The following is an 18,764-nucleotide window of genomic DNA, read 5'->3' on the forward strand; positions in this document are numbered from 1 at the left end:
GCCATCAGTAGGTTTTAGACTAGGCTGTACCCCAAACAATAGTACTGCGTTCTGTGTTACACTGCTGTTACAAGAATGTTTGATACAATACACGGACTGCACTAATGAGGATTTATTGGACTGGTATTTACTACATTAGTATTTCCTGAAGTTCAACAAACAGAGAAATGTAGAATTTAGAAAAGAAAAATAATCCTAAATATCATTTCTCTGCCTTCTCTCCCATACATTTTTAGCCAAACAGTATTACAAACAACATCACTTCAAAATATTTACAAAATGTTAGCGGAGAGGCAGTTAAGCAAAGGTACTTATACATATTTGAACATCTGGCTGAGGTAAAAAATAAAGTTCAGTCAAACACCTCACTTTTTACTGAATTCTACTATCTATTCTAATTAGAACAAATTCAAATACTTGTTCTAATAACTTGYTATATTTTTTATTAAATTTGTTCAAATAATTTGCTTTTGTAGAATTGAAAAATATTTTTGTTTAATTGTTTTATTTTCTAAGGAAAGGTGGGCTAATGAGAGAACAATTAGTAAGCAGGTGGATCCCACCCTCAAATTTCCATTTCAGTTAACAGCAGTACACTCATTTAATGAAATATAGAATTTGCATGGTAGCATACACATCATTCTGTTGTAGCTGGCCAATATGACGGCTTTAAAGATGCCTTTCATATAACAGATTTTGCTTTAAGCAAAATTGCAAAGATAACTTGAAATAAGTACCTCATTAGGAGAAAAGGGATTGTTGAGCTATTAAGATAATGTGTAATCATTGCTAAAATCTATTGGCTTTGTTATCAAAAGGATGGAGAGTGGCATATGTGACGCCAATATCTGAAAGCGATTCTGAAGTAATCTGTGGAAAGAGATGAGCAGGACTGATATCCATGACAGTAAATTTCTAGAAAGTAGGATTAAGAATAGAGTAAACACATGGACAGTAACGCAGGCTCACAGGGAAGCGTCAGCACTGCTTTCGGACGCCACGCCTCACTAATCTAGTGCGTTTGAATGACCATGTAGATATGGGTAAACTGGTTGATACTTTATATGCCCATTCTCAAAAGCCTTCTGACAAAGTTGTCCATCACAGACTCTTAAACTAAGCTCTCAAGTAAAAAAAAATGTTAAGAAATACCAACACCCTTTCAAGGCTGACGAAAAGACAGGAAAAGAAGGAATAAGCCATTTTTTTTTTATTTTACAGTGGACAGAGTTTACCTGGTAGTCTCATCAACATATGTTTAATATACACATAAATGATCTGGAAAATGGGGGAATGAAAACAAGCAGTTCTCTGATGATATGAAATCTAATAAAAAATTGAATGTAAGCTGACACAAAAGGACCTCATGATACTGAATAAGCAAAAGATAAACTGTCAGATAAAAGTCAATAAATACATATTCGGATACATCGGAAAAAAAGTCCTAATTCTTACACAATTCTTTGGATTCAATTTTTCATAATAAAAGAATTATAGAGTAACATGAATTATCCGGGAGTAAATTTACAACAAGAAACAGGCGGTTTTTTCCACATACTTCACAGTTAAACTTTGGAACTCATTGCTACAAGATACTCTGAATACCAAAAGAAAAACGTGAATACAAAAGCAATTAGTCAAAATTAATGGCAAAAAGACTCTAGGGGGCTATCAAATACAGAACTGCAATAGAGCAACGTGTCTATACTATAAATACCTCAACAGAAGCTGAGATGGCATACTGTCTCCTTACTCTAGTCTCATACTTTCCTCAGCGTCCCGTGCTGGCCACTGTCAGAGACAGGATCCTGAACTATAAGCACCTTTGATTTAAACCAGTGCAACAATTCTTATRTTATCTGACGTTCACAGACACTACCAGCACCTAAGCAATTTACAACTGAGAGATAAAAACATTCGCATTTTGGAACTAAGATACTGATCCTGAAATAAGTTATTCTTACATGCATAAGTGTAAAAATATCGAGCTGTTTAGGAACCGATATAAAGCCTGAGGAGAAATCCTCTGAYGTATTTAACACACTTTGATCACAGCCTACAGCATCACATTGTAAAGAAACAAAATAAATATTGCTTTATTGATTAGAAATCAGGCTCAACTAAACCTCCAGAGCTGAATCCTTCCACTTGCAAAGAATTGAGGGTGGAATTCAAATCTGGAGCTAACCAACAGTCAAATTAAAAATCTAAAGACTYTAATTCTAAAATAATCATTGAAGAAAAAGATGTAATAGTGGCTCTGGTGCCTGCATGGGATCTATCTCATGTAACTTCCAGATGAGATATATTATTCTTTAGAATGTCTATTTCCTTCCAGGGAGTCCAAGTGACCAGTTCAGATGTAGCAGTCTACATTACAGGTATCTGAAATCAGATTAGATGAATCCCATTGCCTTGGAGTCTTACTGAAGACTGACATTTTATCTGTACCCATTTCGTATTTAGAAATCCTCCATGCACTGAAGTATTTGCACAACAAATTACTTGAAAGAAACACAGAAACGATTTTAATAATAAATAGTAAATTCTGAGGTTACTGKTTAAGTCATAGTATATTGTAGATATGCAGTAGCTACTCACATCAGTTTTTGGTCGTGCTCCAGTTGACACTGGACAAGATGGACAATCTAGATCCTGGTAGCCTGCTTTTCTATTTTTCCAAGATTCCTTTCCTTGAGGATCTCCATAAGAGCCAGTCTCCACTTGAAAAGAGCACTGTAAAAGAATTTTTAAAACCCTGTAAATAAAGGCAAGTCATAAATATTTTTAAAATGTGAACAGCATGGTAAAAACACTGGAATTTTATCTTTACTTTTAAATGCTTTTTTTTTCGGATGCAAACATTAGGCCTCAATCCTTTTTTTCTTAAAAACACCTGCATCTTTTTTACATTTTGCTACTTAGACATCCAGATGATTTTGTAAAATGGATTCCTTAACAGCTAGTGTACACAACTGGTGTACTATTAAATAGTAGTATATCCTCTTCAATATCAAGGAACTGAACCCCTCTACCTCAAAAAGAGAAGTAGTGTTATTCAAATTATTTTAAAATATGTTTTACCTTATTTCAAATTATTTATCAAATTTATATAGAGACACAGCAAACTCTCAAGTTACAGACTCTGAATAAGTTCCAAATCCTCTTTTCCTTGTCCCCCAAATCAGGGGAAATCTCAATYGCTCCCTTCTCACACAACTTTTTAAAAGATACATGTCCTAATTCCGGTCACCGTATACACCTGGCCACGCTGAATGCAATGCCAGAAAGAGATAAATTGCACAACACTCCCCATGTATCTTGGTTTTCTTCAAAAGAACAAGCAGGTATGTGAACAAGGAGAAAGTTGTGGAGCAATCCAGCAGGATCCATGCTGCGGACAACCAGGGAACCAGGACTGTGGGTGCACTGCAGAACAGTCCAAAGCTGTACTGTACCATCAGTCAAAATCAGCCCATTTTTTGGCTGCTCCTCTTCACAAGAGGAAAAATTTGCTGCTGGTCTGTAAGAGTAACTGCCTAGTTCCAAGTTAGCGTACTCCTAGGGCTACAAAAAGAGGAGGCAATGCAAAGTAAACAAAACAATCAACATGTGGCCCAAAGAAATCTGACGATAACGCGCTATTTCAAAAGAATTAAGCGCATGTGTAAGTTAAAAAACAAAAAACAAAAAAAAACCCATTTTTGTTCTATGAAAATTATCTCTAATATCAGACAGGGTATTTAAAATCAAATAGGATTTCTATGTCACCATGAATGATAGAGAACTAAAAAGACTTAAAAATGCAATTCTCAGCTTCAGATCTGCTGTTTCTTCTGTACTAAGACTGATTATTAGATGTTAAATGGAAACTAAGAAGACATATTAAAGATTGTTTTCATAGGAAATGAACAGGTTTTTGAGGAGCTGTACTACTAATTGCAGTTTTCCAAAATTAGCAAATTTGCTTTGTTAGTGCATGCAGATAGCCCAGCCTCCTGTATTTGTAGCATGTATTTATGTCATTAGTGAGAATGTTTCAGAAAAAAATATGGATGATAATTTTTTTCTGATATCTTTACTGGACCAGTGCTACTGCCTAATGCTATTTCCCGATAAAAAATTGACTAGCTATAATTTGCCATTTATATTGACATAAAGACAGGCCAAGGCAAATTAAACCTATTAACAGCTTATTTTAAGTTAGTGAATGATTTAGAAAACATCTTAACTTTGTTCCCTAAAATATTGCTAGACCCCCTACTCTCATCCAATAACTTCCATAAAATTCTTTCACCCAATCATCTATTTTCATTAACTAATAAGCATTTAGATTTCTTTCTGCAACATTTTTATTCAACAGAGTATTATTAATTAAAAATACCTCCAAAACAGGAAAACATAAATAATAATAAAGAAGTATCAAAAAGTTACTTCAATTAACAGATGAAAAATCCTTCACTAGAAAATGGACTGTCTCAAGCCAATGATTAAMTTACAGGTATATTCTTGAGACACAGCATCTGTCATGCAAACACTATGTCATCTGTTAAAAATTGCTCATGCCCACAAGAGACCAATTTTCAGAGCAGCAGCTCCAGCAAATATGCTGCCACTTACATAATACAGTCACCTAGTTCTGAGACTTTGGCCTTGCATCTGTGAGCACTTTTCCCCAAATGGCTTTTCATTTAATTTTTTGCTTCGATTCCCAGTTTATATAATGAAAATATGGGTTCTTCATATGTTTTTATCCTAAGTGGTGCATCGTTTTATAGATGGCAAAGTTACACATTTACTAGTAAACATATGTCTGAGATTGATCTTTCTATTCAGTTTCAATGTGAATGACAAAGATAAAACATCGGATGCGTGTGGAACAAATTATAAGCTATATTAAGAAATACAGATCAAATGGGATGAATCGATAAAAGATAAATTACTCATGCAACTTGTATGAAAACAACAGTTTGCTCATTTTTTTCCACTGCAACTGTCACTYTGAGATTTACAAAGTCTGCTGCTTCACAGTAAATTCATGGAAGATTTAAGAGATTCTTTGCCTATACAGGAAGACTAAGGTCAATTAATTTTGAAACTACTAATTATTAAATGTTTACATTAAGGGATGATTCCCTTTCTCAGAAATGGCTTGATTATAAGCATCTTTGCATGAGATAGCAAATGCAGTCCTATCACCAGTTCCACATCAGACTGTTCCTGACTCTCTTGGTCTGATCTTTCTGGTCTGGTCAGGAAAACCTTTGTGGCACATGACCTCTCCATTTCTAGAAGTGCAACTGGCTCTTGGATCTCTGAAGGGCTTTTTCAGTCTATCCAATAAGACCACAATAAGAATGTGGGTTGATTTACCTGATATTTGCCTGTCCATAGACTATTAAAGCAAAGGAAGTTCTGCTGCTTCAGAGTAGGAAGAGGGTGTGACCTGATGAAGAGAAAGAGGAGCGTAATTCCTCAAACATTATATTGAAAAAAATGGTGATTCTGGCACTAATATAAGAAATATCCTTGGAATCTTTCTAGATTCATCTGAGCAGAAGTTAATATCGACAATGAAAAAAAATGGTGCCAAGATCAGTGAGACTGGCTTAGAGGTGAGTTTTACCAAGATGTTAACCAGGGCCACATCTGTATCACTAGCACAGGCCTTTTGGGGAAACTTACCCCTGGAAACAGGCTATGCCTGAAGTCCTGGCTTCTATACTCAAGACACGAGTCTTGCCACTGGGCTTCAGTAATAGAATAGTAAGCATCTAGGATGCTGGTACTGATGTTATGCACCACTTTTGATGCTGATGTTATTATGTATCAAAGGCATTTGAACACAATGACTGTTGGACTTGTTTTTCACTATCTGAACGCCAAATGTCTTTCACTGAATGCTCCACTCATGGATTTAAGTCCAGTGCCCTATGAAGAATGATGCCTACTGAAACCATAGGTTTTGCTTCAGAATAGGTACAGGTGTAAGCTGATAGACATTAGGGYCTCTAGTTAGCAAAATCAGACTGCCTCACAGTGAGAACTGCTTGAACTCTGAGGGCTTTAATTTCACTTTCAGGCAGAAAAGCCAGCTACATTGCCATTGTATGTTGACAGATGACATTGAGCAGTTTTCTACAAGAACAYGAATCACTGTTCATTAATAGACAAGTAAAGTCAAAATGAATGATTAAAAAGAATTCAGTTGGATAGAGCTGTACAGTAAGAAAGAAATGAGAGATGGTTATGGCTACTCTGTTGCTTACATTCTCACTGCAGAATATGAAAATAGATACAGTAGAAGTGCAGCACCCAAAGATGCCAGATTTTCAACTCTCCAGCCTGACAGACTTGAATAGACTTGATGTTGTGATGCACACAGACATGTGCTTAAAAAACTTACTTTTACAAAATGCACCAGCCTTGAAGCACCATGCAAGTAAACATGCAAGTAAACTCTTTTTCTAGGAATTTCAAGCTTAGCACCAACATTCAGAGCTGCAATTCCAAGTGACTATTTTCATGACTGACTTTACTCATAGACTAAAGCAGAGAACAAACACTCCTAACTTCTCACACTGCTCCCTCTCCAGTTACTTGCCTCTATAGAAAACTGTTTATTCAAAAATTACTAAAATTATATTATTGCTTCCCAAGCCCATTTGTCCTCAAATAAAATCTTGGGAAATTGAATGTCATCAACTTTTGACACCAGCTTTCAAAAAATATTCTTAAATATATGAATGAAACTCTAAATCAATTATTCATATGAAATAAAAACAAACATTAAYTCAAGTGTTAATGAAGATACATAGCGTCTCTCTTGTTACATCTTTAAATAAGTACTACAAGTGCAAATAGGCTAACACCAGAACTTCATATTCACAATATTCTATATTGATGAACTGTATCAAATGCAATCACCTGGATCCAAGTTCCCCTAAAAAAGGTATTTTATGAACTTATYTCATGTTGACAGAGAACTTGCAGTCTGATCCTATGATGTATCTGTTCATTTGGCCTTCAGGAGTTCAAGCAGCTCGTGAGATTTTATTATTACTGAGTCAAAACTGTATCTTATTTCAGCCTTATAACTTGAGTTCCTCACCCTATCCAGAAATATCCAGCTCTGCAAATCTGAGCATCTGATAGCTAAAAGATAGAAAATGTATCATACGACACACATTCTTACCAGTTGCTTGTGCCTTTTGGCAGAAGGAGTATTGGAGGGAGAAGAGCCAGCACTCAGAGCTTCTTCAATATCTAAATTCAATTGTTCCAGTTTCTTCATAAGACATGACATTGAGTCTGACCATTCAGATTCTTTTCCTGGCTGAGTCTAAAAGAAATCAAATATATACAAACTCTTAAAATAGTCAAACTTTTTGTGATTTGAAGACTTTTTTTGGGGGGTGAGCTCTCGAGAAAAAAGCTGACCAGCTCTTTCTCTATCCTTGGGTGACTTTCTCCATTTAAAAAACTTCAGCAGTCACTCCACTCCTGATGACACATATTCATAGCTGCTCTTCGTACCCAAATATCACACTCCATCTCTGCATATCTGAACGGATTTCTGGCACTTCATCTTGGACAAACAATTGCCAGCTCAAACTAAGCATGATCAAAACCAAAACTAAAATAACTTTGATGTCTGCTTGTTAAGTCTCTTCTATTTTAGCATCTCTCCACTCACTGCTCTGTCAATGAGGATCAGAAAATTGAAAGTCACCATGTGTGCCATACTTTTTTCTTTATTACATATTCAGACTTCATCAAGTCTTGTAGTTTTTCTCTGCCCATAAGTTCGGAAAATGTGCCTGGATGGCCAAAATACTTCGTGGGTTCCAAGCATTTTCTGTTTTGGGTTCCAAGCATTTTCTGTTTTAATTGATTTATTTTCCCCCTTACATCTAACCTGCTTCATTCTGTAGCAAAAATTCTGATCTATTTAAGTGCAGCTGCCAAAAATACTTTTCTTATTCCTTAGTTTCCTTAAAAGTCTTTTCCAGTGACTCCTCTTAAACTTCTTTCCATAGTAGTCCCTATGCATGCATCCCAATTTGTCTTGTTTTTCTTACTCAAATCACTTCTAAAGACCCATGGCAAAAACAGTCACAATGAACTCCCTGTCGTCAAGAGCACTCTAAGCCCGGAGTTTAGCCTCTGTCCTGAAGCTGCTTCGCTTTTTTCATCTTTCTTATTTTCATGAATTATACATAACTTCTGCACAGAGATCATTTTATAGCAATCAATTTTAATAGACTGAGCATACTAACGCTAATATTACATTGCCATCCTTCCAAAATCCCTAAGAGTTTCATATCTACACTCCACAATACCTAGGGGAGCCAGATAAATACTATTATTATTCTCACCTGATAAATCCTTGTGGTAATCTGTTTCCGTCTGAGTGGTTAGCAAAAGGGACATAGAGAAAATCGTAATTTATGCACTATCACAGAACAAAGCTGTACAAATAGAATCCACAAGGCTCACATCAGTACTATGTTGACATATATTATTCCTCATAAAATTGCTCAYCTTCATCAGAATAATCAAGAATGAGGTCCCTGATCTTCAGACTCCCAGTCCCATATTACCCACAGGACCACATTCCCTCCAAAGGGAATAGTTCGGCTTAATAGATATAATTACATTTTAGAGGACAGAAAATCAGATGTCTACTCTTTAGTTTTCTAAATCTTTATCATTTTCAAAATTTTTCCAATCTATAACTGAATATTTCTGCCTGGAATCTTGTTAAACAAGTGCTAAGATGTATTTCAAAACTCTACTAWAATTATTTATAACAGCCTTTGATTACTTTCCACTACCATTTAAATTAAAACATAGGACGTTTCGCAGAAACTGAATGTCAAGAAATGCTTCTTACGTTGAATCCTTTCTGAGTGAGATGATCTTTTATAGGAAATGTACATTTGGTATATGCTTATACTACTGGTATATAGGCCAAGTAAACATTCTATATTTTGCTTGCATTGATCTTTGCAATACTAAAGAATGCTCAGAAAAAAAAATAAATAAATCTACCTAAACTCCAGCAACAATGTACTACGCCGTCAAATCTAATATGAAGCTTCTAGTTCTCAACACTATTAAACTGAAAGTTGACAATAAGAAGCTCTAAGAATGTCTTCTTACTAATCAGTGGTAATCAATTCTGACATGACAGCATACAGAAATGAGTAAAATATGTTTCACCTTAGTGATATATATAAAAACTGTAGTTACGAAGTGACAAACATTGAAGGTTAAACTAGAAGTTCAGATTTAAAGCTCTATAAAAAGTAGGCTAGAAGAGATTTCATGAGGACAATTGGGCCATTTCCTGTTCCACAGCAGAAAACAGTAGATAACAGATATGTTTCGTGTGGAAGTATTTTAGTTTAATATTTCCAAAGAAAACATGAAGATGAAAGTTCATGGAGTCTTTTAAGAAAGAMTGAATTCTGAAGACATTCCACACGCATGTAATAACATACATATATAATGCTACAATATACAATACACCTCATAGAATCACAGAACAGCTCAGGTTGGAAGGGACCTTAGGAGATCATCTAGTGCAACCTAATGCTCAAGCAAGTTCACCTAGAGCAGGTAGCCCAAGACCCTATCCAGACAGTTTCTGAGTATTTCCAAGGATTTTTCCACAATCTCTCTGGGTAACCTGTTCCAGGACTCAGCCACCCTCACAATAAAAAGTTTCCCCTTATGTTCACACAGAAATTCCTGTTTCAGTTTGTGCCTGTTGCCTCTCATCCCGCCAGTGGGCACCAGTGAAGAGCGTTTGGCTCCCATCCTCTTTTCTCTCTCCCTTCAGATATTTATACACATTGATAAGGTCCCCCCTCAGTCTTGTCTTCTCCAGTTGAACAGTTCCAGCTCTCTGAGACTTTCCCCACATGACAGATGCTTCAAGCCTTTAATCATCTTTGTGGCCCTTCACTGGACTCACTCCAATATGCCCATCTCTCTTTTCTACTGGGAAGCCCAGCACTAGACCCAACACTTCCAGCRTGGCCTCACCAGGGCTGAGGAGAGGGGAAGGACCCCCTCCCTCAACCTRCWGGCAACACTCTTCCTARTGCAGCYCAGGACACCATTAACATCCTTTGCTCCAGGAGCACATCCCTGGTCTTTGTTCAACTTGTTGTTCACCAGGATCCTCAGTTCATTCTCTGCAAAGCTGCTGTCCACTCAAGAGTAGCTCTCTTTTGTCTTTATCGAACTTCATGAGGTTCCTGGTTGCCCATTTCTCCAGSCAGTTGAAGTCCCTTTGAATAGCAGCACAACCATCTGGTATATCAACCACTCCTCCCAGGTTTGTCTTGTCTGCAAACTTGCRGATGGTGCACTTGGTCCTGCCATCTAGGTCATTAATGAAGATGTTAAACAGTACTGCACCCAGTATCTACCCCTGGGGCACACTGCTAGTCACTGGCCTTCAGCTAGGCTTTGCACTGCTGAGCACAACCCTTTGAGCCCAGCAGCTCAGGCAGTTCTCAGTCCACCTCCCTGCGTGCATTCATCTAGTCTGTATTTTATCAGTTTGTCAATGACGACCTTACGGGAGATAGTGTCAAGAGCCTTACTCTTACTTACTTACTGCCAAAGCAGACAACATCCAGTGCTCTCATCTACCCAGCTAGTCATCCCATCATAGCRGGCTATCAGGTTGGTTAAGCATGACTCCTCCTCTGTGAATCCATGCCGACTACTTCTGATCACCTTCTTGTCCTTCACATGCTTGGATGTGGTATCCAGGATTAGCTGCTTCACCACTTTCACAGGGATCAAGGTGAGGCCAACAGCAGCCTCACAATAYTRTCAAGCAGCTGCCCCACCACTTGTGCTGTATCCTAGCAGGACCCATGGTCTTTTGTGTATGTGCATTTTACATAAATCATCCTTAATCTTGCTCCCTGTGCTGAGGCACACTTGGCCTTTATCTTGACAAAGATTTACCTTTTGTATCTATACTTCTTTCTAGCATTTGCCAATACTATCCAATATAGTATATACAGATGTGCCCAAAACAAGTTAAAATTTTCTTTTTCTATAGTAGAATTCAAACCAGTCATTTCTTACAAATACATGGTTTAAAGAGCTCCCTCAAACTAAAACTCCCCTAGTTTCCATTTAATTTTGTCTTTTCTAGTTCAGTAATATTCTAAATTGTGTCTATTAAATTAAGSAGATGAGGAAAAAGATGGGTTTTCATTATCCTTCAATATAAAGCTAAATGGGCCTAGTTAACAAATGACATTCATTAATTAAGAAACTGGCACAAAACCAACATCTGGAACACAAGTTGATTGGCTATATATTTCAAAGATTGCCTGAAATTCCTGCTGAACAGCAAAAACATGCTACTTATATTTAAAAATATAGATGACTTCTAACATGAAAATAAATTTTGTCAAATCCACTTAAAAATACACAATTCCTCAGTGTTCAGTTCAAGTAACTAGGCTGGGTAGGATAGAATAGCTTTTRAGTAGCAGTGTGTCTTGTCCATAGCAACTACAGAGGCAGTAGCGTTAGAATATCTTTCGAAGCTTTTATATACTCTCCTTCGGGAAGAAAAGTTTGAATATGAAGTAGCTACRAGTCACAGACCATTTTATTCATTGCTTTCCCCCCCCCCCCAAATAAAACAAAACAAAACAGAGGTATAGCAAGAGAATGCTCCTTTTCATATATTTTCAAGGTCTCTCTTTTTTCTTGGAGCTACTGTCATTCAGCAGCACATGGGAACACTGTTATTTTCACCTTTTAAAATACCAGTATGGAAATAGAAGTGCATTACAGGAACACTTTTTGTGTTATCTTGGAATAACCTGACACATGAACAATAGTGGGAAAATGAGACAAGAGAATCCCTTGTTAGGCAGATCTTTCAAAGCARAGTGACCTTGTCTAAAAAGATCATGTCATACATTAGGCAGAAGTAGTAGTACTGGTTTTGAGAGAGAATTTCCTTGCCACACAGATTTGTCAAGTGCCATATACTCGGGTTAGAAATCAAGGGATTCAAATACCACAAAACATAATTTTAGATTTTGGACAGAGAATAATATTGAAGTTCTATGTGCCTCCTTGTAAAGCAGTTATTAATGCAGCTGTTATGCTTCAGGTAGTTACTGTATCTGAAGAATTAACTCAGTTGTACAATAYTTACTGAGACAGATTTAGTGATCAGCCAAACATAAAATGTAGTTACAGGTTGCTGTTTCCTAGAGCAATTGCAGCCTGTTTAACAGCAAATTTAACATTCTAAGTACACATACAAATTCAGATTTCATTACTACCAATTAACAAAGGACAGAGGTAAAAAAGCACACAAGACTACAGGCCATCATCTAAACAATAATTTGTTCTTTTCCTCAGTCTGAGAAGTAAATACATTCCAGACATTCAATTATTTGTGCCTTTTGGACCAAAAGCTTCTGCACTGTTTTTTAGCTTTCAAGTGTTCTTCACTAATCTTATTCAGCAAAAACATCTGTGATAAAAGCCATGTTTGTTTCAATGTTTTGCCCATAAAGCTTGTTGCAACAGGCATAATAGCTGCCAGCAAATCTAAATTTAAACTGCAAGAATGTGGCAAAAATGTGCAAGTCCATATAGAACACTCAGAGGTCAGCGTTAACCTTGCTGCCAGACCTCACCATATACCAGCAGCAGCAAGACTTCCAAGTGAAAGGTTACGTGATTTTACGATTTTTCTCGTAAAATCACACAGTTCTAAATTTACGTGTTATCTTATGGCTTTCACTGCAGAATTTTTCAATAGACCCACTTGTTCTAATAATCAATGTAATGTAGACCCACTAACAACAAATAACTATGCTCTAAATGAAAAGTATCAATGCTATTTAACCCTCCTCCCAAGTATTAAGCTGGTTTAGATAAAATTCTCTGATGTGCTGAGTAGATATGAAAAGAATGATTTTGCGGAAGTACTGCAGTGTCCAAGTATCGTATTTTGCTCTTGCTCCACTGATGGGGCTCCTCTGTTCTCAAAAGAAGCTCTGTGCAAAAGAAGAACTCAGCAACTACTCAAGGCTTTGCCCACAGGGGCTGATGGAGGAAGACAGGTTGGATCCACACACAAAATTCTGCTGAAAAAGCATTTAGAACACAAAGGATTCTTTTATTCTCAAAACAGATTTATCTGTGCATTCTATACTGAAGATAAAATACTTCCAAAGGGAATTTTGCCACACACCCACAAAAGTCTTGCCTAAGTAAAGAGACTTTACATGGACAGCTAATGTGTGATACCTTTTCCCTAGAAAGCTGGTAAGGTAAACCCTCTAGTTAGAAAACTTTTCACTTCCGAGAATAATACTGCTACCCATCTGAARTGATTAAGGAGTCTCTTCAATCTTGTATCTCAGCAGGCAAAATCATGAGCATGGCAAAGCTGTTGAGAAAGAGGCAGCTTATCAGAGACACCTTGTTTAAAGGTTGAGAGCTGGATCCCTCTTATCCCAAACACAGGAAAGCATTTACTAAAGACGGACTACTAGGATCAAAGCAGTTTCTYTAAAGAAAAAGTACAGAAATACTAACATAAAAACACTGATTTAATCTATTTTAATGGAAACACCTGCTACAGGATGAACTCTTCTCCCCAAAACCTCTGATGCATACACTTAAATATGGCTGTGTGGAGCTTTGTTTTTTCTTCCTTCCCCTTTCTCAATGTGCTCCCTTGTACACACTTGCCTGAGGCCCCAAGCTATGGAGTTCTTCAAGCAACTTTTCAGAAGTGACACAAGGCATACAAATCTCGTTAAAGATTGTATATGTCTGCTGGCCTACACCAAATTAAATTGATTCTTGAAAACATATAAGGTTGTTTTTAGCTTTCCTCCATTTCTGCTTGTAATGCCACCATAACACTGGCTTCATCCTTCATTAGCTTAACTGGGCGTTTCTGTAACTCACGTATTTTAGTAAACTGCTAGCTCCACCTTTACTAGGCCATGCTTAGTTCAGTGATGAATATACAACAAAGAATGAATGTATTAAAAAAAAAAAACCAACTTTTTACCTTTCAAACAATCAGCTGGTAAATCTGATCTTTGATTTGCAGTCAGCACACTCATTCTGTATAGTGATAGTGTCCACATTATGACAGGAMGAACATAGAATCCCCAACTCCATCTCTCCTGAAAGAGTTTCTGCATCAATTCTTGAGGACTACTGCTCTCAGCTAGGCAGTRAAGAAACAGCAGTACCAAAGGAGTCTTCCAAATATTTACTAGTTTACAGAAATATTTCCCAGGTGAAGRTATCTGAATTAATTTATGGGACTGAAAGCCCTGAATTATATCAGCATAGCCCTACTCCCAGGACAAGAGAGAGGGAGAGAAAGGAGAGAAGAAAGGAAATCTCTTGAAGAAAAAGTCAAAGGCAGAATGTTTTGGGAAACAAATCACACACTATTCCAGAAGTTTTAAAGAGCATTTTTCCAGATATTCTAATATGAAAATTCCGTTGCAATTTGCTTTTAGTCAAGACAATCAGTTTTAGAACTTCTAATTTWAAAAAAGTGATAGCATAAAGTGATACATACCGTTTTTAACATACAATTGTAGTATCATTTGGTGAAATGATTAAAACATYTTTTTTCTTCCAATTCATAATGCCTACAGCAAAATTCTCCACCTTCTAACAAATTATTATGTCAGGCAACACTGAATTTCACAAACAGGCTGTCTGACAAGCCTCCACCGTCGACACATGCTACAGATCTGGCACCCAAAAGGCCAGACAATCTGTCTTAATTGACATCTGCTCCTATTTCAGCATACGAATTATCCTCTTGGGTTATCCTATCTTCAGCTGCTTCAGAAAGGGTGCCAGCTCATCATTTATCTGTTCAGAATTAGAACATTTCCTCCACCTTCAAATAAGTTAACTGTGCTTCTTATACATCAAATCACATCTGCTCTAAGTTGTAGTCAAACTTCTGACTCTGGTCTATTTGCATTTGTTTTGGCATCATCTTCAAGAAACAGYGGTTTTATCTAGCTACTATTAAAGGTGATGGGCTCTCATACCACTAAATCCAGTTACATACAGTGATGTGCAACTTGCAGGTCCTTTTCCTCACTATTTTAGTTGCATCTATAAACTGCCCTTTGAGATTGCAAGAGGACTCAATTTGTTTTTTTAAAGCAGGGTTCTCTCTTCRTAAAAATACTCTGGTTAGAGCTGATCCAGGATATTGAACTGAAGGGAACTGATCAGAAGAGTTTCAAGAGCTTTATCTAGCAACTATTCTCCATATATGAATAGTTGTACGAGACTAGTACACGTGTCTTCCTAGTCCTGCAAACAGGACTTCATCCTCAAATTACACATTTGAGTTCCTTCAATCACACATGCTTTCTCTTATTTCTCTAATGAACCTCAAATTATTTTTACACAAGTAGAAGAGAAACCATCCCCAAAACATCCTCCATAATTTCTGATGACAAGCTAGAAAACGAAAAAGGCTAGAAGAAGGACTAAAGGCTTTCGAACAGTTGAAAAACAGAATCCTCATCTACATTTTGGAGAGGACTAATCACTTGACCATGAAAAATGAAAGTACACTACCTCCTCCTTTTACAAAGAAAGAGGCAGCTAACACTGCATGCTGTGGAAATCTTGATGCTCTGCAAGCACATGCACACTCTGCAGACACCAAAGTGACACAAGAGTAATCAATCCCACCAACCTGCCAGCTCCTGACCAATACCTGCCTCAAGATAAACATCATGTTGCTTAGCTCCAGTATGAATGGTATGATTTTTGGCATATGCAGGAAGAAAAGCAGCTTGGAGAACTTAAATTGAGACAAGCACTCCAGAAAATAGTAAAAGAACAGCCACCAGTAAGACTTAGCACTGGATGAGAACACTGGAGCCTCAAAAGAGGGGAAAATGGTGCCTTGCACCCAGAAGAAAGTATTACACATCATACCCTGACTTGGAGCATGGTAAGCATGACCCCATCCTTAACAGTGATTTGAGCCAACATGGGTGGTCTCCCCAGTCACCAGCCAAGGGAGTAACTGTGGAAAGCGCACAACTGTTAACGGGTCATCTGTGGGTATTATTACTTGTTACTGTTGTTGTTTCAAGCAGTGTTTTTTCTACTGCTCTACTAGTTTTTGTTACTGTTTTATTAATCTCAGTTAATGAAGTATGGAGTTGCATTAAGCAAGGGCTGATCTGCTTTCTTTGCACTCCAACATCCATGCTAATCAGTCAACTGTCATAGCACACTGACAAAATTTGGGTTTCGCATGTAGGCAAAGGGCGTTATAGGTACCAAGAGCTGTGAATCAGTCTGCGTGTTCCAGTGCCATAGCTGCCCTGACAACGTAACACAGAAGTTAGGTCATTTTCTTTAAAGTCAAAGAAATCCAGAATAGACTCTGAAGAGATGATGTTTAAGACTAAATGTAAATAAAAAATGTAGCTAAACCCCTTTAAAGAGATCTGTCTGCTATGTAGGATAATAATCTTACTATAACTTTTCTTAAAACACTGACATTCCTATGTCCCCAATTTTCAGTTATTTTATTAAAAAAGATAAATGCAGTGATAAAGTTTTCAAAGAAACTGGTAATAGACATGTTTCATGTATTATGGAACTTCAGTCATTCAGTATATTTTGGATTAAGAGTCACATGGAACTTCTGTGGTGCCTATACTACACATAAAAACGTAATTCACAGAAACACTATTGATAAACATGAAACGTGTAAAATGATCCCACTACTATTAGATCTGTGGCAAACTATAATGCAAAATAAACAGTGGCAGGATTTTAAAAAGGGACACAATTTTCACAATTCACAAATATTCACAGGGTTCTCCCAAGTTTGACCATGCTCTCTGCCTAGAAGTTCTTGTAATTGACTATCAAGAAGAAATATTAACAGTCTGCTTCTAAACAGAAATTAGAGATTAAAAGAGAAAATAACCAATGAAAGCAACCTTTATGAATTCAAAAAGTACTGAAGGACAAAGCAAAGAAAGCCTGCCAGAACAGAATATATTCTATACATTCTTGATGGCTAAGAACAGGTGGAAATAGGGAAGAWGATGAAACATGAATTATGAAAAAGCAGAATGATAAAAAAAATAATGTAGAACTTGTATCATGGGTTTTCTTCCAGCTAATACCAAAAAAAGGATATAATCCCAGATCCAAAAACATAATCAGACTGTATCCTCACTAGAAGTTCAACACCTAAGTACCCTGGTTTAACTACTAGTACTGCAGTATTATCCGAACATAGATTAAGTTCCAGCTATGGATATGCTATGAGTTAAGTAATCATACCATTTAAATACATTAGAGAAAACACTATACAAATTACCCTTGAAAGCTTTAAATTTTTAGAGCAACAAAACTGACAAGTTGCACATCTCTGATTTATAAGGTTAGTTCAAGAACTTACAATACTGATATATAACTCACATATCTATTTTTCTTAGTTATATGCAGTTATAATTAAGATATCTTTATTTTATTTCAAATTGTTTAACTTAATGCCAAATCATGCTACTCGGTTACACTGAAATATTAAAGGACATTTATAAAAATTCTATGTATGCCAATGGTTATAGCCTAGCCCAAGCTTTCCTATACTATAYCTGCACTAATTATACCTAAGTCCTTCTGGTTGCCCCAACATAACACAGATCTGCCTGTSTTATAATGTCACCAAATTAAAAGATGGCATCTCCTTTAGTTTCTGTGTATTTATGACATACGCACTCATATAACCTAAGAGTCAGATGGAAATCTGCTTTCAAAATAGCAGCTCTCACAGCCACAGAGATCCTCCTTACAATTGCAGGGACAGATCAGCAGAATCCAGCAAGAACCACCAGCAAGCTTTTTTCCCCCTTTAAGGAACCTACAGCAGAGAAAGAACAAAGAAAGGCTTTCTCCACTTCAATTTAAAACCAGATCTGGTACATTTTGACCTTATACAGCAATACAACCCAGGTCACCCCAACATTTAGCCCTAAAATAACTTCTGTTTGGCTGAGGCAAACAAAAACAAAAGAAGCTTGTGCAATCCACTGCTCTTCACACTGTACACTTAGAATTTATTTCATCAGAAAAGTCACTAAGCAAGCTGTGCTGTCTCTACACCCTTATGCTCAAGGGCACAGCACGACACCACCCCCGCCCCGAGCAAAGCCGAGCAGCAGGAAGGCCAGGCCGTGCCGCCGATCGCCCTTCCTGGCACCGCCTCAATCCCGGAGCGGTGGAGCCCAGCGTCGCTCCCCGAGCCAAGGCAGAGGCCGACTGGGCTGAGGGCAGGGGAAGCGCCCGCAGGGCCTGCTCCCCTCCTCCTCCTTCCAGCAGAGGAAGGCGGAATCAGGCTACATCTTGAGGCAGCCGCGCCCCTTCCCGCGGCGACGGTTTCCTCCTGCCCCGGAGAGGAGCCATTTGGTGAGGGCAACCGGGAAGGCCCTGCCCCTCCCCCCGCCCAGCCGCCATGCTCGGCGCGGCCTCCCCGCCCGGCCGCGGGGGAAGGCGAGGGGCAGGGCAAAGGCCGCAGGAGACAGCGCCCCTCAGAAAGGGAGGTAAAAACGTTCCCCGCGCCGCCACGGCCGCTCCGCAGGGCGCTAGCCCCACTAAACGGCCTCCCGCGCCGCGCCCGCCCCGGCAACAATGGCCGCGGGCGCGCAACGGCAGCGAGCCCGAGCCCG

The 18,764-nt window shown here is 38.0% G+C and overlaps 1 protein-coding gene and 1 long non-coding RNA gene across 5 annotated transcripts in view; one reads left to right on the forward strand and one right to left on the reverse strand.

The window, feature by feature from the left end:
- The window catches only part of STARD13 (StAR related lipid transfer domain containing 13), a 305,799-nt gene that overhangs the window by 220,020 nt on the left and 67,015 nt on the right, over window positions 1-18,764 (reverse strand). The window contains exons 3-4 of one of the 3 annotated variants that reach the window (XM_085320651.1): window positions 7,196-7,342; window positions 2,602-2,736 (exon numbers count right to left, since the gene is read on the reverse strand). The exons of 1 other annotated variant lie outside the window; for it this stretch is intronic. In XM_085320651.1, the coding sequence (XP_085176777.1) occupies window positions 2,602-2,736; window positions 7,196-7,342 (282 nt within the window). Of the gene's footprint in view, window positions 1-2,601; window positions 2,737-5,373; window positions 5,438-7,195; window positions 7,343-18,764 lie in introns of those variants that run through there. One more of the 3 variants, XM_085320654.1, reaches the window with a different exon arrangement.
- LOC146586796 (uncharacterized) overlaps window positions 18,464-18,764 on the forward strand; it is a 28,303-nt gene continuing 28,002 nt past the window's right edge. For both annotated transcript variants that reach the window (XR_014897755.1, XR_014897754.1), the window contains exon 1: window positions 18,464-18,638. This is a non-coding gene — a long non-coding RNA (uncharacterized LOC146586796). The remainder of the gene's footprint in view (window positions 18,639-18,764) is intronic.

The sequence above is a fragment of the Rhea americana genome, unplaced genomic scaffold (assembly GCF_003343005.1).
Source record: "Rhea americana isolate MKP2758 unplaced genomic scaffold, rheAme1 scaffold_65, whole genome shotgun sequence".
Lineage (NCBI taxonomy): Eukaryota > Metazoa > Chordata > Aves > Rheiformes > Rheidae > Rhea > Rhea americana.